The sequence below is a fragment of the Chelonia mydas genome, chromosome 11 (assembly GCF_015237465.2).
Source record: "Chelonia mydas isolate rCheMyd1 chromosome 11, rCheMyd1.pri.v2, whole genome shotgun sequence".
Classification (NCBI taxonomy): domain Eukaryota; kingdom Metazoa; phylum Chordata; order Testudines; family Cheloniidae; genus Chelonia; species Chelonia mydas.
The window spans coordinates 42,557,670-42,582,364 of NC_051251.2; the positions used below are offsets into that span (position 1 = coordinate 42,557,670).

The window sequence follows — 24,695 nt, forward strand, 5'->3', positions numbered from 1 at the left end:
TTTCTGTCCAGTTGAAAAACCCCATCTAATTAAAGCTATTGTTTATAGAACATATTCTTTGAACACACAAAACTCATACTAATGCAATGTAAAGGCTATTACAGCAACATGACTGGGCCAAACTATACACATGTTGTATTTTCTATTCCTGTTTCTCCGGTTAGAGACATAGCTCAATAAATAACTGTACTAAAGCCCATACCACCATATATCCAGAATGTGTAACATAGTTGACTTAACATTGCACTAGGAGCCTTAACATTTGCATTTCTTGACTTTTTATCCTAAACTAGGCAACTTCAATATTACAGAAACCACCATCAATTAAAATTCAATTGTCTTGGTGTTTTATAAAAAAAGTTCATATGCACAATATTAGTAATTAAATTGCTCTAATTAGGCTTTAAATGAATTCATAGCTCATTAAAGTGAATGGGAAGAACTTTCCTCATGGAGATGAATGGGATGAGGCAGCTTAGAAGTCCAGTCTTCACTCTTCCCATTTTACCTGAGAGTTTTCTACAAATCTAGGTTAATGAAAGAGATGCACATCCATTCTCTTTGAAAATGAGAGACAACTAAATTTAGTTTTTAAGTTTAACTTTAAAATTTACAGAATGTAACAAAAATGTGGAGAGACCCTAAAAATTGAGATCTCCAGTTTTTACCACCTCAAATTTTCTCTTATCCTGACTATTTAGAGAATTTTGCTCAATATATTTCGGTCAGCCAGTTGCAATCACCCTTGTGAAAGTTGTTCCAGCAACAGACAAAGAACAGCAGCCACTACCCACAGTGCCTTTTGGCAAGGCAGGGAGAATACCTAATGATGTCACAAAAGGGAAGGCTTGGTTGGAAAAATATTAATGACTTCTTACTTAGCATGCTCCCAAGCATAGCATGGGAGCTTACAATTATCTAGCCAGATATTAGAAGTTTTCTTATTTCAAATACTGTGCCTTGAAAAGGAGAGAAATGCACGTGATGGGAATTTTAGGTCAATATTAGTACATTATGTGAACGAGAGGTGTATCAGCGTCTATTAATTCTCTTTGTTGCCCTGCAGAATCTCTTTGCTGTTTTGGTATGTTCTGGAGTAAACCTGAAACACGCTAGTCTTATACTGGTGGCAGGCCTTATGCTGAATAAAAAGCATGTTAGGATTAGAAATAGTATTTTATTTTTTCTGGCTACGAATAAAGAGACTGATTATAAAATGTTATTATATAAGCCAAAGATGATTTAGATTTCGCAGTGTTGCCAACTCAGGAATTTATCATGAGTCTTCAGAAATTTCATTTTTTTTTTTAAAAACTGTCCTAATATTTTGGGGTCTATCTGACCTTACTGTGCACAAAAGTGTAAATAAGAATTTTCATGCCAAACCTGTGCACCATCATACTTTTAAAGTATTCTCAAAGGAGGATGAAATAAATCTTTCCACATTGGTTTTATCATCCTACCTGCTGTGGTTTTTGTGCAGCAAACAAAGTCACTGAACAGGAAATGGGATCAGTTCGACCCCTCAATATTAGTCAATAGGGAAAATGAAAGTACTACACTTCCAAGGTTCTTTGGAGGTCTTTTGGACCCCAAACAAGTACAAACATTTAAATAAAACATGATAGGCAAACCACTGTCTCAGACGCAGACTTTAACGCCAGATGGGTCCATCATGATCATCTAGTTCAGGGGTGGGCAAACTTTTTAGCCTGAGGGCCACACTGGGTAACAGAAATTGTATGGTGGGCCATGAATGCTCACAGAATTGGGGTTGGGGTGCGGGAGGGGGAGAGGGCTCTGGTTGGGGGGTGCAGACTCTGGGGCGGGGTTGAGGATGAGGAGTTTGGGGTATAGGAGGGTGCTCTGGGCTGGGATCGAGGGTTTCGGAGGAGGATCAGGGATGCAGGTTCTGGCTGGGGGTGTGGGCTCTTGGGTGGGGCTGGGGATGAGGAATGTGGGGTGCAGGAGGGTGCTCTGTGATGGAATCGAGGGGTTTGGAGAGTGGGAGGGGGATCAGGGCTGGGGCAGCAGGTTGGGGCATGGGGAGAGGCTCAGGGGTGCAGGCTCTGAGCAGCACTTACCTCAAGCGGCTCCCGGAAGCAGTGGCATGTTCCTTCTCTGGCTCAGGCATTGAGCGACCCCCGACCCTCGGAGCGGGGCCATGCCATAGCTTCCAGGAGCTGCGTGGTGCAGCCCCCCACCTGGCTCCCCAGTGGGAGCTCGCGGGCCAGCTTAAAATGGCTTGTGGGTTGGATCCTGCCAGAGGCCTGTAGTTTGCCCACCCCGATCTAATTTGACCTCCTGCACATTGCAAGCCACAGATCACCACCTATCCAATCCTGTAATTGGCCCATAACCTCTGGATGAGTTACTGGAGTCCTCAAATCATGATATAAAGACTTCAAGTTACAGAGAATCCACCAATTACATTAGTTTCAAGCTGAAAGTGACCCATGCCCCACGCTTCAAACGAAGGTGAACGCCCCTTCCCCCGGGGTCTCTGCCAATCTGACCTGGGGGGAAATTCCTTCCTGATCCCAAATATGGTGATCAGTTAGACCCTAAGCATGTGGGCAAGACCCACCAGCAAGACCCCAAGCACGTACAAACATTTAAATAAAACATGATAGTCAAACCACTGTCTCTTCTTTCTTTAAGTATTCTCAAGCTATGATGAGGACAACCAGTTAGTATTGGTTGTCTGTATAGCTGTTGTACTTTTAGTGTAGCAAAAATGTCACTCAAAAGATATTTGGGTCAGTTAGATCCCAAATTAATTAGTGTAGGTATTCATAGATACTAAGGTCAGAAGGGACCATTATGATTATCTCGTCCGACCTCCTGCACAATGCAGGCCACAGAATCTCACCCACCCACTCCTATGTCTGAGCTATTGAAGTCCTCAAATCGTGGTTTAAAGACTTCAAGGAGCAGAGAATCCTCCAGCAAGTGACCCGTACCCCATTCTACAGAGGAAGGCGAAAAACCTCCAGGGCCTCTTCCAATCTGCCCTGGAGGAAAATTCCTTCCCGACCCCAAATATGGCGATCAGCTAAACCCTGAGCATATGGGCAAGATTCACCAGCCAGATACCCAGGAAAGAATTTTCTGTAGTAACTCAGATCCCACCCCATCTAACATCCCATCACAGGCCATTGGGCCTATTTACCATGAATATTTAAAGATCAATTAATTACCAAAATCATGTTATCCCATCATCTGATAGACATTATAAAGACTATGCTTTTTGTTTTGTTTTTTAAATGCACCAAAACGATCTTGGGGGACTGTGAGACCCCTCTGATAACACTTGACTCATGTATCATCACAATTTTTCAGCAAATTGAGTTTCTTTGAAGATAAGCCTGTCAAACTGAGTTTCTGGGAAGCCTACACTTGCTATGAAGAGCTTCTGGGGAAGCCACAATTGTCAGAAACATTTTTTGTCAAGCCCACACTTGACAGCTGCTGTTGCTGGGGCAAAGACTCGTTGCATTGCACACGCACACTGCAAGTCCGAATGCATACAGTGTTGGATTTTGTTGAATTACACACAGCACAATAAATCTCTGAGTAATAAATCTCAGTGACCCAGATACCAAAATGGTGAAACCACTGGTGCAGGTAAGGAACATTGCAGCCGTGCCTCAGGCTTCCAGGGAAGCAGCATCTAGTGTGCTGGGTACTGAACCAGCGCCTAAGAAACCGGAAGATGTTACATCTGTTCCAGAGAATGAGACAGAAAAATGCATCAAAAACGTTCAAAGTAAAACCTGTGTACTTTCAGAACATGTCACCTATTTGTTCCATTTGTTCACAGTAGTAAGCCATTTATTGCCACTTTGCTGTTGCTATCTATTTTCATTGTCTAAACATGGGGTCAATTAGACCACACCACCTGTATAGTGTATAGCATTTTTAAAATGCGTTTGATCATGGGGCCTCTCTTGCTCTCTTCTTAATTCGGGGTGTTCCCTCTTCATGACTTGGCCCTATGGCCAGGTCACTGTACAGTCCTCCCCTTCTGGAGTAACACACTTTCCAGACCAGCTGTCTGGTGGTATTTCCAATGCTCCTGTGCCTGCTAGGGGAACCCCCTGCCCGCTACACTGGGTTCCATTCCAGGGACCCTATAACAAGCAAGCAATGTCTGCAGTCCTACCTCTTACTGACGTTTCCCTGTGCTTCTTCCTACCTTGCCCTCTCAGGTTATCTTTCACTACAACTCTTTTGGGTTGATCCTTCTTCCAGGGCTAGAACCCCAGTGCTTATTCTCCCTCTTGGGTTTTCTCCTCCCCTTCTCTCTCCTCCCAGAGCGTCGCTTCAGACTCTCTCCCTGCAGCCTCCTTCCGCTGCAAACACTTCCCAGGCACTTTTGCTGGCAGCATGAAGGAACGACTGGGCAAATTATTCAGAGGTGATGCCACTGGGACACGGGTAACGTACAGTACTAAGACGACACAGGATATGTCTACACTGCAATTAAACACATGCAGCTGACTCGGGCTCATGAGACTCGCAATGTAGATGTTCGGGCTCAGCCTGGAGCCTGGGTTCTGAGACTCCATGAAGGGAGAGGGTCTCAGGAACCTGAGCTCCAGCCTGAGCCCGAATGTCTACGCCACAACTTTACAACCTTGCAGCTCAGGTCAGCTGCAGGTATTTAATTGCAGCGTAGATATACCCACAGGGCCCCTCTTTTATCCGTGTAAGATAAAAAAATAACTTGTAAGGAGGAGTTATTTTAACTTTAAACAAATGAATGAGTTCCGATTTTCTTTCAGGATTCCCATTTTATAGAGATCAGAAATAACTGCATGATGGCAGCAACTGAAATTATATTTTTTATGAAATAAAATATTTAAATTACAAAATGAAGGGGGTACAGAGCCAAACACATTGAAGGAGAGGTAGCTGTGTTTTTTTTGGGACACCTGAAATTTACACCAGAACACCACAGCAATTAGGACTGTGGCCTAATTACTTTTTGGTATTGAATTTTTTCCTAAAAGTTTTCAAACAGCCAAAAGCGATGTTTGAGCTTGTTTTTTCAATGAAAACCAAAAAACTTTAATTAAAAATTGGTATTTCCCTTGCAAATACCAGTTTTGATGAAAAAGCCATTTTTCTTCAAAAAATTAAAATGATAAATTTCAACCAACTCTACTTTTTATAAATATACCTCCAACCTTCAGTTCCATGGATCGGCTGTGCATGCAGCCCTAACAATTACTATTTTTCAAATGGTTCTAGGACACCAGATAAGTGCTCCATGAGAACAGGCACCTGCAAGAGGCAATTCTCAAAGGAACTAAGTACTTTGCATGCAGGGACCTAAACTCATGTCATTTTAACTTCTGAAACAATAACACCGTTCACCTGTTGGCCACTCCACTCGTGAGACCTGTAACCAAAGTGCAAACAAAACCTTACCCATAACAGCGCTAAAGGAGGCTAGAGAAAAATGTATGGTCTCAACTTGGTTAGTTAATTTGTTATAATGCCTTGAGATTCCTTTCTGAAAAGTAAACTTTGCATATACAAGCCACTGAAATACAAAGTAATGCTGCAGTTATAGGTATGTACTTCTTCCAAGATAACACTCTTGCATTTTTAGTTCACTTTCAGCCAAATGGTTCCCATAACATGTTACAAAAAATTGATATTTTAGGATGGGAAATTTAGCATGTTGAACATTTTACTAGTGAGATGTATGTGTATCCCCCTTAGCACTTTGCTTGGATACTGTATCCCTTTTCTCCCCCCTCTGGTTTGAGACCGTACATTCTTAAGACAGACAGTGTGTCTTTTTTGGGAGCACATTTTGGATACCAGCATGGACTAAATCAATATCTGCACATTGTGTACACGTACTAGTGAAACAACGTGAAGCCAGTCATATGACAAACATTGCATTTATTATGCTCTTCTGACTACCTCATCTGCACTCTGCCCACTGGGCATACTTCTAACAATCCATGAGCATCTTAAGGGGGCTGCAATTAACATGTTCCATAAAAATATTTCCCATTTCTCCCAAATATGGGGCTTCCCCTCAACACAATCCCCGGTCAATGACAGGTTCAAGTTTGAGATCTTTTAACCATGAAGGCAAAAAAACTGCATACAATTGAAAACTGAAGATGACCAGCTTTCAAATGAAACTACTTCTGTCTCTCACTTGTTAAGATATGAAACCTAAAATCATATTTACCAGGAAAGTAGACTGTTTTTTGGGATAATTTAATCTATCCTCCTGGGGTCATAGAATCATAGAATATCAGGGCTGAAAGGGACCTCAGGAGGTCATCTAGTCCAACCCCCTGCTCAAAGCAGGACCAATCCCCAACTAAAACATCCTTTGTCAAGCCTGACCTTAAAAACCTCAAAGGAAGGAGATTCCACCACCTCCCTAGGTAATGCATTCCAGTGCTTCACTCTCCTAATGAAAAAGTTTTTCCTAATATCAAACCTAAACCTCTCCAACTGCAACTTGAGACCATTACACCTTGTTCTGTCAATTGGTGTACAATTGGTATACAACTGGACTCAACAGAAACTGGTTTTGCAGACAAAAAGACATGAAAAATGTTGTTTGCAGCATAGTTGTAGCCGTGTTGGCCCCAAGATATGAGAGAGACAAGGTAGGTGAGACATCTTTTATTGGACAAACTTCTGTTGGTGGACAGAACAAGCTTTCAAGCTTCACAGAGCTCTTCCTCAGGTCTGGAGAGGGTAGCAGCGTGTCCAAACTAAATACAAGGTGGGACAGATTGTTAAGCATAAGGGGTTCTCACATGCTGTAGGAGACCACTTAAAATGAAGTGGAAAACTGCACTATAAAACTAACAATATACATCAATGATATTTTAATCCTCTGGACAGATGACCTGAACTCCCTCAGACTTCCAACACAACTTCAACAACCACCACCCATCCGATGAACTCTCTGAAATACTCCCACTCTAGCATTAACTTCTTGGACACCACAATCAGCTTCAGCAATGGAACACTACACACAACTATATACAAGAAACCCATGGATCACCACATTAATTGCCATAGATCCAGCAACCACCCCAGATACACCAAGATATTTTATCTACAGACAGGCACTCAGAATTTGCTCCGAAGAGGAAATCTGGGATACACACCTAAACTCTCTAAAAATCACCTCCACCACACAAGGATTCGCCCACCAGAGAAGTAGATTATATCATGGAATGGGCCACCCAAATACCCTGGGAGAACCTGCTTCAATACATAAAAAACCCACTGACTGCACACCCCTAGTTGTCACCTACCACCCCAAACTAGAATCCATATGGGGTATCAAATAATTACAATCCATACTTGATGGGGACCACTTCCTGAAAGAAATCTTTTCCAAACCTCCTCTTGTAGCCTTCAAACAACTGCCCACCAATCTGCCAAATTCATCATCAGAAGCAAGCTCCCTACAGACTAGGGCATACCAACTCAAAGTGGAGCCAAACCCTACCAGCACAACAGACACAAAACCTGCAAGCCTGGACACAAAAACTGCTAGGAGGATTAATCACTCCCCAGCAAAACACACCTTTAAGGATCCATGGGTCCTACACATGCCTATCACAACATGTACCTCATTCAGTGTATCAAATGCCCCAGCCACTATGTGGGTGAAACCACACAATCACTAAGCTCTCAAATGAACTCATACAATAAAAATGACAAAAGACATAAAAGACAGACACCCCATCGCCAGTGGGTCAACACTTTTCACAAAACGATCACTCCATGTCTGATCTCTTAGTTCTCATCCTCAAAAGAAACCTGCACATCATCTTCAAAAGAGAGCCTGGAAATTTAAAGTCATAACTCTGCTGGACTCTAAAAAACATGGACCTAACAGAGGCACTGTCTGCATGGCTCATCACAACAATTTGTAATATGCACTACTGCCTGCTAACCCTTAATTGTCCACTTCATTTTAAGTTGTCTCCTATAGCATGCATGAACCCCTTATGCCTAACAATCTGTCCCGACTTCTATTTAATTTGGACACTCTAGTTACCTTCCCCAGACCTGAAGAAGAACTCAAAAGCTTGCTCCTTCCACAAACAGTAGTTGGTTCCATAAAAGATATTACCTCATGAAAATATTAATATTTTAACAATACTTGAAAATATTTTTTCTGTACAATGAGGCACATGCAGAGCACATGATGGTGCGGAAGAGGTTTGACTGACAATTATTTGGCATGACCTGTATTACTCTGTATCAGACACACATGGTTTATTCAGGCCATCCCAAACATGTCAATAAGACTTCTAATATAAGAGAATACATAATAGTCATACATTCTGCATACACAAACCAATGAAACATCACCACCTCAGGGGTGAAATGTGACATCAGCTTAGCAGTGTAAAGCAACTAATTACAACTCCAAGGATAATTTTAGGCAAGTAGAATATAACTAACCAATATGGAAATTGTTTAGGGTAATGTGGATTGAAGTCCTTTTTGCAAGTAGTACATGGAATTTTTAAAGACCACCAACTACCAGGATTTCTGTTTTACATGCTTCAGAGTAACAGCCGTGTTAGTCTGTATTCGTAAAAAGCTCATGCTCAAATAAACTGGTTAGTCTCTAAGGTGCCACAAGTACTCCTTTTGTTTTACATGCCACTCTTAAGAGGGCAGCTCCAGCAGCAGAACCACTCAACTGTGCTTCAGGGTTTTGTTTATTTGTTTCTAAAACATAATGGCAGCTCTGCAGTAATCAGCTAGGTGGAAACAACTAAGGCCCTGTCTATACTACCGGGGTAAGCTGACCTAAATTACGCTACTCCAGCTAAGTGAATAACGTAGCTGGAGTAGATGTAGCGTAGGTCGACTTACTGTGGTGTGTACGCCACTCTGCATTGATGGGAGACGCACTCCCATTGACTACCTTACCCTTCTCAGGGAGCTGGAGAACCAGAGTCGACTGGAGAGCGCTCTGTGGTCGATTTAGTAGGTCATCACTAGACCCTCTAAATCGACCCCGCTGCATCAATTGCCGCAGCGTCGATCCCTGGTAAGCGTAGACATGGCCTTAGTAATTCAATGTGCTGTTAACCAAAAAAAACCCTGGAATTGTAAATTAGGCACATTTAGAAAACAGTGGAATGTACTAACATAACTCTACAAAAAGCTTCTAGGTTAATTACCAACCCAGTTCAATTCTACCAACCAAGTCACATAGGTACTAAAGTACATGCTCTTTATAAAGCAAATTGACGTATTCCTTCAAGAGTCTCCATAAACCGTTATAGTTGCTATATAGCACACAAAGTTTTCTCATGAGTTCTGGAAAATACAAAGCAAATATTGCTGCTAGATAGTCTTTATTTTCCTTTAACAAAATACACAAAGGCACAACATTCACTTATATATCGTCATTATTATACAGGTATAAATAACGCTCAGTATTCAAGTACCATCAAGTGCAGAGACTTCCTATACTTTATGTAAACACAAACTAATTTTGTATATCATGTGCCTTTGGCCCATCTGCAACATAGGTAATGCCAAAGGAGTTACCATATAGCTTAGTGCTGTTTAAATGCATTCTGTCAAAAAAGTTAAGACAATGACTAAGCTGTTACAGTTATGATGACGTTTCCATACTGCTTAAGCTGAATGCCTAAAGACATTTTAGCATGTAAACATCTAGATATTTAAAAGTCACTCAATCCATTCCAATGGGTAAACATTAAAAAAAATCCTAAAAAGTTCACAAAACCAAAACTCCACTAGACAAGTTGTTGCCAATTACTGCAGCTTATGTTCAATAACCTAAAACTTAGTATGCATTTGGTTAAGTGTATGGAAAATAAACCTGTAGGTAAATTTTAGTTTTCAAATATACAAATCTAAACTAAAGCGACCTGTGATTGTGTTAGACTTCAACCAGCTGCACATTCTGCAGTGCATTAGCTCACTGAAAGAATACATGCTTAATGTTCAATATCCAGTAGTGCACATAGTTTCAACGTACTGTGGTAGTGAGGCAGTCTGAGCTCAAGAGAGATTTTAAATTATACCATTTTCGAAAAGCCCACCTTAAGAGTAACAACTTGCATGAACAAAGCTAAAAGAACTAGCTACAGAAGGCACTTGAAGTACTTATTCTGCTTCCAGGACAGACTCATCACTTTGTTCAGTTGGAACAGCAGAATCGATTTTTGTAACTGAAGGTTCATTTTCATTTGTTGTTTCTTCTTTAACACCCTCTTCAGATAATTGAACCCCTTGCTGCTCAGTACTTGATGCCTCACCATCTATCTGGTCTGCTTCAATAATATGTGTAACTTGTTCTATGGGTTCTGAGAAAAAATAAAATCATTAAATTAATCATTTGATCACTTCCAGAAATACTGAATATACAGTTCACATTTGTAAAGAAGTGTGGGAAACTTACACTTGAACATTTTCTAATCACAGGTTTAGAGTACTGTCACTGTATAAAAATTCTTTATAAATACCAGGACCAACTTGCAATGGGTTGATATTTCTCTAATGGTAAGGCCAAAAGTAAGAATTTGCAGAGTTTTGTTGTGGGGAGAGAAAAGTGGACAATGGGTGGAAGAGATATTGAAAATTCAAAGCTATCAAGGCAGGCATTTATATATTTGAGCGTATTTGATATAAGATTACACACAAGAACATTATTATAAAATTGCAAAAACTTAAGCACTCAAAAGTTAAGTATCAGAATTAAGGTTTCCTATGCAACCTTAATTCAGTACCCTTGTGCATATACATTATGATATAGTCTTTAATTACATGTTCACATACCATTTTTTCCCCACAGGACCCCTGCCTCATTCTATGGACAGGACAGACTGAATTAGAACTGTGCAATGAAGGAGGCTGTTTGTAGGACCCCTTGCAGCTTCTGCAAGAGATGAGGCAGTTCAACCTGAGTTGACTAGTTTGTGATTTTTACATGTTCACATACCATTTTTTCCACAGGACCCCTGCCTCATCTCTTGCAGAAGCTGAAAGGTGTGTAATATTTATAGTACTGGAGGCAGGGGGGTTTAGGTCTGCCGATAACTATAGGCCCAACCCCTCAACTACAGGGGAGGAGCCAATGAGCCCAGACTATAGTTGATTTCTGGGGACAACAAATGAAAAAAAACGGGCACAGAAGTGACATCAGAGGTAAAAAATAAGAGCTCCAGAGGGGGACACAAAGCAGAGAACCCCAGACAGCACCCACTGCTCCTCTAAGGAGTTTAGGGAGTCAGTGGACACTGCCCAGAGGAACTCTGTCCAAAGACGTGAGCGGAAAAGGGACCAAAAATAGGCCCCACGGTCACAGAGCACCCCTCTGTCTAGCTTCCTCCTCCTGGAATGATGGATGACCATCTTGGCCAGCACCAGGAGGAGGTTGATGAGGAGGTCCTGCAACTTTGTGGGGCCACAGATGCAGTGTGCATAGATCAAGAGGTGTGGGGAAAAACGTGGCCAGAACCTCAGCAAGAGGCTCTGGAGGAGCCAGAAGAGGGGCTGCAACCCGATGTACCCACAGAGATGTGCACCAGGGTCGTCTTCTCATTGCAGAAGGGACAGGCATCAGGGGATTTCGTGAACTGCACCAAGTACATGCCTGTGCTCACAGCCACCAACTGAAATGCCTGGCAGGCTGTGGGACCAAAGTGGAATACAGGCTGGCCCACCAGTTCCTCACCCTCCTCTGGTGGCAGCAGGTCCTGCCACTTGGTGTCAGGGTAGGACACAAAGGTGAGGATGTGCATAGTATAAAGCACTAGGACGTACAGATGTTCTCTGGGCAAGGTTTGGAGGCAGACTAGCTGGATGTTGTGCAGTTGGCTCAGGTGGCATTTTAGGAGTGGCTGGGGAGGCTCGCAGGATAAGGGTCCAGTGATGAGTTTTGGAGGGAAGCATCCTCCTGCAGGACTCACTCGAGAAAAGCGAGAAGCAGGAAACAAGGCTGCCCTCAGTTCCTGGAGTGCACAAGAGGAAATGTGCAGGATGGAAAGCCCCATGTGCTGGCCAGTGGTTGCAGGGTCCACCTGGCCCCTCTGATCAGAGTCCAGGTGTGTAATGAATGAGGCAGGGGATGCAGGAAGAGAAAGGGTGGTCTCACAGTTAAGAATGCTGCCCTGGAAAACACTGCATTCTATCCCTGCCTCTACACACAGTTCCTGTGTGGTGCGAGGCAAGTCACTTAAACCAACTTTTCACAGGTGGTCTCTCATTGTGTGTTCTTTATTTTCTGTATGCCCAACCTGAGATCCAGATTGGAATCTGATTTGCAAGAAGACTGAGCACTCACAGCTGCAACTGAAGTCAGAGCTGTACTCTCATCATATGAGCTGTTAAATACTCTGAAAAATCAGATCCAAGTCAGTTCAAGTTGAGCACTGAAAGTTAACATCAGAAGTGTCCACTGTAAAATGGGGATATCACTACCCTCTCATCTCTCACAAGCGTTATGAAGATACATTAATGTTTGTGATGTACACAGATACTATAGTGATGAGCACCATAGAAAGGCCCCCGAGCAAATTAATAATTTTGTCTTCAGAGGAGAGTTTCAATACCATGCAGTAAAGGCATGGGGACACTAACTGAACAATGAGGAGGAAACAAAATATTTAATACTTCTCATTAGCTGGGCATCATTTAACCTGCACACTGAATGAGGCAGGGGGTCCTCTGGACAAAACTATATGTGATCATGTAATAAGGCTATCACAAGGGAGAAAATTAAAGTTGGACAGACAACCTTAATTCTGGCATTTCCTAACTTCTGAGTGCTAAACTTTGCAACCTTAATATTAATTTTAATGTAGTTTTTTTAAAAAATATAATTTACTAGGTCTTTAAGAACACAAGCTATAAAAATAAATTCCATTATATGGCATCATACTGACACTCATGAGGTTCACCAGCAGGGCTGGAATCTTTAAAGCCACTCCACTGATCTCTGCAACTTGAGCTAATGTTGTAAATGGTAGCCGTAGAAGGTTGTCGTCCTCTACACGGATCAGCACCAGAGTGGTAGGACACACCGACAGGGGGTTCACAGATATTTGGTGACAGAAAAGGAATGGGGAGATTCAGGCATCTTGGGTTCCATTCCAGGGTCTAGAGGGGAGTGTGATCTAGTGGGCACAGGCTTCTGCACATTCTTTTCAACTTGACTCCTGTTCTGTTCCCTCTAACCAGTCCCTGTCTAGTCTCTTCTCCACCCATCTCATCATCCCAGCCTCATTCTCTTTGCCTCACCAGTCTCAGCCTCCACTCCTCTGGCTTCTCATCCCAACCCCAGTTTCCTGGCCCAGACAGTCTGTTTCATCTCCCAGATCCTCAATCAGTCTCTCTGCTCCTCCTTGGCCTCCAGTCCTTCCCACCCGCACTGGTTTTCTAATCCCAATTATTTTCCCCAGACTCCTCATCTAGTTTGTCTCTCTTACCTCCACCCCACTCCCTGGCTCCTTGTCCCAGTCTCAGTCTCCCAACTCCCAGTCAGATTTTCTTTCATGTCTTACTTCAGTCCCAGTCTCAGACTCCTTGTTCCAATCTACTCCGTTCCTTGCCCAGTTCTTATCCTCTCTGCATTCAAGTCAGATAGCTTTCTCCTCCCTGGGCTCTTCCCCCACGGTGGGTGGGTGGGAGTGCCATTGAAAGCACAGGAGAGACACCCTTCCCCTGCTATCAGTTCCAGTGCCCAGCCGCACCATAGCCTGGAGATTTTTAGCAGCTCAACCAAGAAGTCTGAGCATGTGTGAACTGCAATTTTTCAAAAGCTTATAGCAGCCAAATTTGGGTGGATTTTCAAAGGGAAAACAAAAGGCACATTCTTGTTACAGAGACCACTCCCCTGCCAAATTTCAAGCCCCTGAACTGAAGCATAGGGGCACACTAGAGGTCTCAAAAGAAGATTCCAAGAATATGAAAAGGTAAGTGAAAAGTAAGTTTTTATTCATTAAAAATAATTCTGGCAAAGGGCTGAACTGTTTGGGCTGAAACTTTCAAAAAATATTCAGCCTGAGGAGACACTATGCATAAAAAAATTTCAGCATAAATGCTTAAAAGTTGGCAAAGTTGTATGCAACTAAAAACAGGACCTTATAACAACTCCACCTATTGTATAACAAACTCTGATGTTTAAAGCTTTCATGTGCAAGTACAAGGATTTAATGTTACATCATAACAAATTGGTTATGATTAATGTAAATGTCTAAAGTAATTTAGATCTCAGTAACAATTTAAATGCTAGCAAAAGCTGTAATTGTAGAGGGATAAAACTCTGAAAATTAAATTGAAAAGGACAAAATATTACAATGCAAATATCTAATTCGTTGAAGTACTTGAGTATTAGCGATTAGCTTTGATTTAATTGAAGGGAAATACACCTACATATATCGGTCTTACACACAACTGTTGTAGACACTGCGACGAAGAGCTGGGTCGTTTTCTTGAATGGCTTCGTACGCTCTATGTAGAAGGCAAGGGCCCTTTGAACATCGAGGGAGTGTAGGCGCTGCTTCTGACTACTGGCGTGCGGTTCTGGACAAAAAACCGGGAGGAAAGTGTTCTGGTTGATATGGAAGGTCGATACCACCTTGGGAAGAAAGGCAGGGTGAGGTCGCAGCTGCACCTTATCCTTTTGGAAGATTGTGTAAGGTGGTTCCGAGGTAAGAGCCCTAAGTTCGGAGACATGCCTCGCCGACGGGATAGCAATGAGGAAAGCCGTTTTCCAAGAAAGGTATAGGAGGGAACAGGTGGCCAACGGCTTGAACAGGGGCCCCATAAGCCTGGAAAGGACGAGGTTAAGGTCCCACATGGGGACTGGCTGCCATACCTGCGGGTAGAGACGGTCCAGGCCCTTAAGGAACCTACAGACCATGCGGTTGGCAAAGACAGATTGGCCATTCGCTCCCAGGTGGAAAGCCGAGATGGCTGCCAGGTGAACTCTGATGGATGATATCTCCAGGCCCTGCTGTTTCAGCCTCAGGAGATAGTCCAAAATGAGAGACATGTATGCTTGGAGGTGGGGGCGTGCCGCGGTGAGTGCACGAGCACGAGAATCGCTTCCACTTAGCCATATATGTGGCCCTAGTGGAAGGTTTCCTGCTACCCAACAGAACTTGCTGCACCAAATGAGAACAGAGGAGTTCTGAATGGCTCAGCCTATGCAGCATCCACACCGTGAGGTGGAGGGATTGTAGGTTGGGGTGACAGAGGCGGCCGTGATCCTCAGTGATCAGGTCTGGAAAAAGGGGCAGCGGCACTGGGGCATCCACAGAGATCTCCAACAGCATGGCATACCAGTGTTGCCTGGGCCACGCTGCGGTGACCAGAAACGGCAGCGTCCTGTCCCTGCGCACCTTGAGCAGTACCTTATGTGCCAGGGGAAACAGCGGAAAGGCGTAAAACAATCGGCTCGTCCACGGGAATAGGAAGGCATCTGTGAGAGAGCCTGGGGAGCAACCTTGGATGGAGCAAAACGCCGGGCATTTCCGATTGCTGCGAGAGGCAAACAAGTCGACCTGAGGAAACCCCTACTTTAGGAAGATGGAGTGGATGACATCCAAATGGAACGACCACTCGTGGTGGTCCGCCAACGTGTTCTGGACCCCTGGGAGAAAAGATGCCACTAGGTGAATGGAGTGGGCTGTGCAGGACTCCCACAATCGAATGGCCTCCTGACAGAAGGGAGGAACAAGCCCCCCCTTGCTTGTTGATGTAGAACATGGCTGTGGCGTTGTCTGTGAGGACTGCCACACAATGACCATGCAACTGCTCCTGGAAGGCTTGACAAGCCAGACTTACCGCCATCATCTCCCACACATTGATGAGAGAGAGCTCGGACGGGGCCTATAGTCCCTGCGTCTGGATGTCCCTGAGATGGGCGCCCCATCCCAGGGCTGATGTGTCCGTGACGAGGGACAAGGAAGGCTGAGGAAGGGGACTCCTTTGCATACCGTCCTGGGGTCTAGCCACCAGTGGAGGGAGGCCAGGACCCTCTTCGGGATGGTGACCACCAGGTTCAGGCTGTCTCGACCTGGGCGATAGACTGATAGCAGCCAGGCTTGAAGCAGGCAGAGCCGTAGTCTAGCATGCCTAGTCACGTATGTGCAGGAAGTCATGTGTCCAAGAACACATGTTCTTGCCATCGAGGTTGGGAAGCTTTGAAGGCTCGCCAAAGCTTGGAAACGAGTGTCCAGCAGGAGGGCTCGAGCTCGCATGGAGTCCAGGACCACCCCGATGAATGTTATTCTCTGGGTCGGTTCTAGCATCGACTTCGCCAGGTTGAGAAGGAGGCCTACTCGACAAAACGTGTCCATGACCAATTGAAGGTGGGACTGTACCTGTTCTTTGGTGCGACCTCGGATGAGCCAGTCGTCAAGATACGGGTATACCTGTATCCGTCGTCGACGGACAGCCATACATTTGGTGAATACCTGGGGGGCCGTAGAGAGGCCGAATGGAAGGACCGTGAACGGATAGTGTTTGCGGTTGACCATAAAGCTGATGAAACGTCTGTATGCTGGATGGATCGCTATGTGGAAATATGCGTCCTTCATGTTGGTGGTGGCATACCAGTCTCCAGGGAAGGTATAATGGTGCCCAAGGAGACCATGCGGAACTTCAACTTTACCATGAATTTGTTGAGTCCGTGCAGGTCCAGGATAGGCTGAAGCCCGCCCTTTGCCTTGGGGGATTAGGAAGTAATGGGAGGAAACCTCCCTGACCCTTAGCTCCCTTAGAACCCCCTTGATCGCCCCCATGGTAAGGAGTATCTGAACCTTCTGAATGAGGAGTTGCTTGCTTGTGAGAGGGGTCCCTGAAGAGGGACAGGGAGGGAGGGTGGGGAGAAAGAAAATTGGAGAGAGAGTATCCCTTTCCACCATGTGAAGAACCCAACGGTCCGTGGTTATGAAGGACCAAGCACGGTGGAAACGAGATAAACGATTCAAGAAGGGTAGGGTAGGATCCGGAACGAGGTCCAGTACATCATCCTCGGGTGTCCCTTCAAAAGTTTTGCTTAGAACCTGCCGAGGGCTTGGAAGGGCCCTGGCCCTGCCTGGATTGGTGGTTGGACGGCTTCCTCCTGCCATTACAACCCCGTCTCTTATAAAAATCCTGCCTTGGCCAAGAAGGGGGATAGGAGCGCTGAGGCTGAGGTTTAAAGGGCTTCCGCTGGGTAGCCGGCGTGTGCATGCCCAGTGACCTCATTATGCCCTTAAGTCTTTGAGGCTCTGAAGCCTTGAGTCTGTCTTGTCCAAAAACATGTCCTCTCCATCAAAGGGGAGATCCTGCAACATTTGCTGAAGCTCCGGTGGTAACCCAGAAGCTTGCAGCCAAGAGATACGCCTCATTGCGATCCCTGAAGAGAGGGTCCGAGCGGCAGAGTCTGTGGTGTCCAAGGAGGCCTGCAATGAGGTCCACGCCACCCTTTTGCCTTCTTCCACCAGGGCCCCAAACTCTTCTTTGGACTCGGGAGGTACCAGCTCCTTGAACTTCATCATGGAGTTCAAAGAGTTAATATTGTATCGGCTCAGGAGCGCCTGCTGGTTCACGATCTGGAGCTGAAGTCCCCCCGAGGAACAGACTTTGCACCCAAACAGATAGAGGTGCTTGGCCTCTTTTGACTTGGGCACTGGGGCTTGCTGACCATGCCACTCCTTCTCGTTCACTGAGGCCACCACCAGTGAACAGGGCTGTGGGTGACTGCAGAGATAGTCATATTCCTTGGAGGGTACGAAATACTTCCGCTCAACCCCTTTAGCAGTCGGGGGAATGGACGCAGGCATTTGCCAGATTGTTCTGGCCGTGGTCTGAATGGTCCGGATGAGTGGTAGGCCCACCCTAGATGGAGCCTCTGCGGACTAAATGTCAACCACAGGGTCCTCCACCTCTGCGCAAAAGGTCCCGGTGGGTATGGAAGTCTATTGGAGGGGGACCCGATATAGCAGTTCCCTCGTCTGGTGAGGATGAGGAGGCCGCCACGGGAGGAAGAGGATCATCTGGAGCCCTGAGCCCGCGACCTCGGTGTCCGGATCAGGAACTGGAGCTGGAGGAGGGCCTGGAGCCGGGAAGGACGACACCACAGTCTCCATGCTTCCAGGAGCAGTACAGCTGGCGGTGGCCTCTTGCAGTCGCGGCTCAGACGGGGCTGAACGAGAAGCCCCAGATGGAGCACCCTGGCCTGGTGGTATGCCCAGGGCATCCAAAAGGGCCATTGAGTGGACCCTTGAGCAGGACCTTGCTCCTGTATCTGCCAGTGTCCAGCCCCTGAGTCCAGGCAGCTGTGATCCAAGTGGCGGCGGTCTGAGAAACTCGACCCTGCCTCTGACTGAAGAACAAGAGGCGGAATGCGATGGCCACAGTGGTGCCAAGTGGGTCTGCGCAGAGTCACATCAATGAGACGATGGAGAGCGGTACCGCAAAGCTAGAGATTGGTGCCGCGATGGTGGAGAGCGGTACCTTGATGCCGGGGAGCAGTGCCGGGACCTGGACCTAGGCCGCGATGATGACTGACGTTGGGAGCAACGTTTGAATCAGGATCTACTCCTGGACGGCGACTGGCGTACGGAGCGGTGTTGAGAACGGTGCAGGGAGTCAGAGCGGTGCCGTGAGTATGACTGACGCCGCGGCTCAACTGACAATACCGGTGGATGAATAAGAGCCAGCTTGCCCCGGAATGGTGCCACACGAACAGGTGCCGGTGCCTTGGTCTGCTGAGGGGATGCCGACACTGTCATGGCAATCAGATCCCTTGCAGCCACAAAGATATCTGGAGTAGATGGCAACTGGACCTCAACCATGCTGTGAGTCGGGGAGTCCAGTCGCACCGGACTCAATGGTTCCTTTCTTGATGCTGGAGTCAATGGTGCCGAAGCCGCCACTCGTGCCCTGGGTGCTCGGCTGCGGGACGCGGCTCTGTAAACAGATCCAGGGAGGGTGGCACCTGCTGAGGTGGGCCAGCCTTTTCCGGTTTGCGGTGCCGCTTCTGGCCAGGCGAGTGGGAGCGGTGATGTCGGTTGCGGTGCCGGGGAACGTCGGTGCTGCGGGTCTCTATCAGAGTCCAACCGCGATGCCATTCCTACCGCTGTTGCTGGGGCGCTGCACACCAAAGCGCTCGGTGCCAGGAGCTATGTTAAGCAAAAGTCCCGCTCCTTCTTAGTCTGGGGACGAAACCCCTTGCAGATCCTGCACTTGTCTGCTTGATGAGACTCCCGCAGACACTTCAGGCAAGAGTCATGGGGGTCGTCCATTGGCATGGGCTTAGAGCAGGAACAGCAGGGCTTAAAGCCCGGAGCCTTGGGCATGAGCCTAAGCAAAAGATGGGAAGGAGGGAAAACCCCTTCCAACCCCACTAATACAAACAACTATACTATAACTATTAACAATCTGTGTAGGAAAAACGCTAGGGAGAGTGGAGAGCAGCAAAGCCAAGCTCCACAGTTCCAATGACAGTCACGTAAGAAGGAACTGAGGGGGCGCTGGGCCGGCTGAGGTATATATCCAGCGCCATGAAGGCGACACTCCAGGGGGCTCCACAGCTGATTCACCGGGTGTTGCTAGGGTAAAAATTCTCTGATGACCGTGCACATGGCATGCGCACACCTAATTGGAATCAATATGAGTAAGCACTCTAAGAAGAACCACCCATTGCCTATTCTCTAAAATTCTGAAGCAAGAGACTTTTGTAACACTTCTGCAGCAGTGATGGCATCCAGCCACCTGTAATTCTACACTCAAGGAATCCATCACTAGCAGCAGAATTTCAAGAATCCTGGCTTTTCATAATTCTGTTCACAAAGCCTCAGACGCAAGAGAATTAAACCCTTTCTGAACTAGAAAAATCAGTATGTGATTAAATGGTTTCAAATTAAAAAATTCTCTGAAAATCTGCGTTATCAAAAGTGAAACAAGTTTATTCAGTTCAGCCTAGCACTCCACAGAATGTCAATTCTGTATGACAAGAATGGAACAGCAGAATTAGAGTTCAGGGATATACATAAAAGCTATGTGAACAAGTTACTGTATACAAAAACTTTTCTGCATTGTACCACGCTTTAGCTACTACTAACAACATTTCACTCTAAATAATAAAGGTCATCCCAAAAGTTTCAAGTTAGAGTCCAGGGATTCACATTTTACTCACTAAGAGTGAAGTGACACAGGAAGATATTTGAAAGTTTTCATCTAGTTACACACAAAGCAAAATGCCAGGTTTCAGTTTTATAGACCACACGTGACATCAGCATTGTGTCATATAGTCAACTCCATTGTGTTGCATTTAGATTGACTGGCAAACCTCATTCAACCAAAGTGCACATTTTGGGGAGCTGTATGAAGTCCCTTTATTAAGTAAATTTTAAATGTTCAGAAGAACCAGCCACCTGTTAAATAAGGATTACTGGGATAAATCAACTCTTCAGCTCCTAACTTTAAAGAGTCTCATGTCCAGACTTGCAAACTACAGAACCTTTACTAGTAGTAAAAGCATGAGAGGCAGTGCATGCATCACCTAGTCTGGAAACATTCTGTAACAGAGGAATAAGACAGACAGACCGACCGACCCTCTCTAATAATTTCTTTAGTTGTTCCTTCCATTGGCAGAAGTGATCTCAGAACCTCCATTTGCTCCTTTGCATTGGGCAAACTCCTTGTTATTTTTATTATTCTTAGTACAATGCAGGATAGCTTAGGAGTTGACAAAAGAAACCAAAGGTCTTAAAGTAACTCAAGTTTTTGCCCTTTATATGAATTTTCTCTAAGGCTAGGTTTCCTTCTCTACCTTAGCAGACTCAGTGAAATAATCTGACTTTTAAAAATGTGCACTAGTGAGATATGCACTTTCCAGTGTCTCAAATACCTGCCCGAGGGATATTTGTCTCACATGTATTCTGTGTGCGTGGCTTTTATACCATGAGGAAGGAAGGAAGGAATACATGCATTTTAGTTTTTCTTGAAGGAGAAAGCCTAACATTTACACAGCACTTGCATCCATATGCCCGTGACAGTTCTGCCAAAGAGGTAGATCAGCGCTCCTCAGCAAGTCAGACTGAACTGAGTAAAAGGATCAACAACTTAGGACATTTTTACACTGAAAAAAAATCATATTAGAAGTAACTGAATCCAAGAAAATATGATTAATCTCCTCAGTCCTCTGTGCCAGTGTTAGGAGGTCTGAAGAAAAAAACCACAAAAGACATTCGGGGGCAGAAATGCTTTTCTTCCAAAGAAAATAACTTATGGGTTTAAGAAATGGTGCCCTAGTGCTATTCCCTTCCAGAGCTAGAAGATATTAAGCCTTACTGGTTAAGAGACAAGCCAATTCTTTGCCAACAAAGTTTGCTTTCAGATCCAGTTTCTTGAACAGTCATTCTGAGCGGTCATTCAAACCGAGCTAGATTTTTTCCCCTATAGTAGATACTATGTCTCTGCTGCAAGTATCTCAAAAAACATATCTGACATTTGAACCAGTGTCTATTCTTCTGGAGCATCTGGTAGGTAGCCAAACAATGGGGTCAACACTTAGTCTTAGAGACATGCATCGTTGTCTGCTGAACTTCAGTCTACGATTCTGAAGCTCCCTTTTGAAGGGTAGGACTTTTTACAGCTAAAATAGATGAGCCTGAAAAAATAAAAGTATCAGATCATCTGCCACATTGGCCTATCTCCTGGCCTGCCCCAACTGCCATTAAAAAAAAACTTTGAACACCTTTTTGTTTCTAGTAGTCCCCTCGTGGAAGATGGTCTTCATAATCTCAAAACATGAGATACCCAAACAACAGTCAGATCAGCAGTTTAGGAACGGTCAGATGTGCAGTAATCCCCTCCTGCTTGATGTGCAGTGAGGACTGTCCTCAGCTATAACTTAGCATCTGCTTTTAGCACAGCTGTTTTCTGAGAGTGAGGAGGTCTTGAGACCACTTGTCAACCAGCTGCAGGAAAGGAAAGTGTATTTAAGCAAGCCTAGTTGCTGCTTCTACTACCTGTAGATTGCAGGTACTCTAGCTAAGCCAAAGCTTGAGAATTCAGCTGTTTTTACCTATCGGTCCTCTGGTTCATAGGCCAAAATGAATCGAGTATTGGACAAAAGTTATCTGTTCCTTTAACAAAACGGGCTTAGTGGGACACAGTTTGAATGAAACATTGTATTATGAAAAAAAACATTAAACTATTTTATGTTGTGGAAACGAGCTCTCTATAATACTTAACTATATTCTAGCTTTCCTTATCCTAAAAGGTAAATCACTTCAGACAAAAAAAGCTTTAATTTCTTTTGCACTTCTGTTTTGAGCTTGTAACTGGGAAAGCATGTCTTGCACTGTTCAGTCTTTTGACTGATCACTTTAACAACCTCAGAATTGTTGTATACAGTGGATTATTTTTTTCCAGTTGTATATTTTTGGAACCCTATACAAATATCACTGTCCTTGTTTCATTTTAATGTGCTAAACTATGTAGCTTTATCATTCGACTTATGTTTTCTTTTAATCAACTGTTGCCTTGGGTTTAGGTGGAATTAAATTCGGGCATCACACTGGAAAATGCCACTTACTGGTGGTAGTTTAAGGTTTGGAGAGTACTATGGGTTAAAGTGCAAGTTCAACACTATTATATCTTCTATGTCTGTCCATGCAATGTGGTTCTTGTATTCAAATTAACAATCTTAAGATAGGCTAGGGGACCTAGAGCCCATATGAAACTCCTTGACTTACTCTACCTTTCTGTATTATTTGTTGCAATATTTTCCAGCACTGCAATCACCTTTGATTGATAGGTCTTGGAAGTTAAAGTTTACATTGAGTTAATGGCATATCAAAACAACCTCCTTTCCGGGATCCTTCTTATAACAAGTTTCTAACGGAAAACTCATGTCCCTGTCAGACAGAAGCCATGGAACTAGAGCCAGAGCTTTATTGGGGCAGAAGTTTTACTCCAACTATCCTCAGAGAAAGAAGTTTCTGTCCCATTCTTGACAACTGAAAATGGAAAAAACTGACAAACAGAAGTTTAGGATGGCTTCTCAGTAGCTACTATGGCTTATCTGCTTTCTCCCATCCCTTAGTAAACTGACTCATTTTTATCTCCCAATTTATAATCCTATAAACCCTTGGAACACTTGTAAAATTCATCAGAACCATACATGTTCCTTTCAGGATGACATGACTTTAAATCCTCAAGATACATTTTTGCATCCCAGGGGGTCGGAGACTTCTACATAAATCAATGTATTTTGCTTCCACTGTTTCTTCCAAGACATGATCTCCTTGGGGAGAGATTAGCTATATCTGTTAAAATGACTATTTTGTTTTATTTAAAAACTCTAATTTAAAAGACTGTCCACTTGGGGCTATGGGTGCCTTCACCGTCAGCTAAAAGCACAATACAAAAGCCAATTACAAAAATAAAATCAAAATAGCAGAATTCTTCTACACACCAGTCACTAGTCAGCATATTACATATTATCTGCCAAACAAAAAGCCTACAATCACAGCTCGGCCTCAATGTCAACTCAGAGGAACTCTGTAGGATGCTTAGGTCAGATCTGAGTTACTTTAGAATGAAGCTGTGTACCACCGGGCCAGGGGAGAGGAAGATGCTTTCCCAAAGGACTTCACAAAGAATGCCTTGCCAGCAGCCTGTTCTCTAAAGGTTCAAACTGAGTACCTACGCAGATCTCAAATTGTGGCAGTATGGCATAAAGAGACAGGAAGGTCCTTGGCCATTGTAGGTCAAAACCAATACCATAAACTCTGCATGGAAGCCAAAAGGCACCCAGTGCAGATACTGGAGCACAGGTGTCACATGTGCGCCACGAGATACCACACTTATGAAGCATGCTGATGTATCATGCATTAATTTCAGCTTCCAAACAAATGTTAAGTATGACCACCCTGAAGAGCATATTACAGTAGTACAAAGTACAGGCGACAAAAATATGAAACAAGGACAAGGTCAGCATCAGAGAGAGGACTGCCATCTCCTGATCAAACAGAGAGGAAAAAAAGTCCTTATCACTGCCACTTGTTGATCATCCAAAAGCAGCTGGTAATCTAATCAGATCACCAAACTACAAACTTTGGTTACAAGTTTTGTAGATTCACTCTCAATCAGGGATACTGCTAACTTCCGCCAGCTTGTCTGCTTCCTTACTGCAACTCACCATTCACTACCTGAGTCTTCTCAGGATTGAGTCTCAATCAACTCACTCTCATTGCACCCAGACACTAGGAAAAACACTGAATCATACTCTCTGGATTGGTGAGATATAAAGTTGGCAAAAAGAAAAGGAGTACTTGTAGCACCTTAGAGACTAACTAATTTATTTAAGCATAAGCTTTCGTGAGCTACAGCTCACTTCATCGGATGCATTCGGCTATAGCTCAAGAAAGCTTATGCTCAAATAAATTAGTTAGTCTCTAAGGTGCCACAAGTACTCCTTTTCTTTTTGCGAATACAGCCTAACACGGCTGCTACTCTGAAACCTGTCATATAAAGTTGGGTGTCACTAACTCTAGCAGCCCCATATATGCAATGAAGAGGGATGAGAAATTAGATCCTTGTGGTATGCCATGACAGCCCTGGGGTGGGGGGGGTAAGGGAAGAGCAAATCCAATACTATCCTCTATGGTCTATCAAGAGCAAAACAAACTAAGGCA

General features: G+C 44.5%; 1 protein-coding gene across 7 annotated transcripts in view; it reads right to left on the minus strand.

Moving 5' to 3' along the window:
• Positions 1 to 9,360: 9,360 nt before the first annotated feature.
• LNPK (lunapark, ER junction formation factor) overlaps positions 9,361 to 24,695 on the minus strand; it is an 88,443-nt gene continuing 73,108 nt past the window's right edge. For all 7 annotated transcript variants that reach the window (XM_037913225.2, XM_027822951.3, XM_037913226.2 and 4 more), the window contains one exon: positions 9,361 to 10,358. In XM_037913225.2, the coding sequence (XP_037769153.1) occupies positions 10,159 to 10,358 (200 nt within the window). In that variant the 3' untranslated portion in view covers positions 9,361 to 10,158. The remainder of the gene's footprint in view (positions 10,359 to 24,695) is intronic.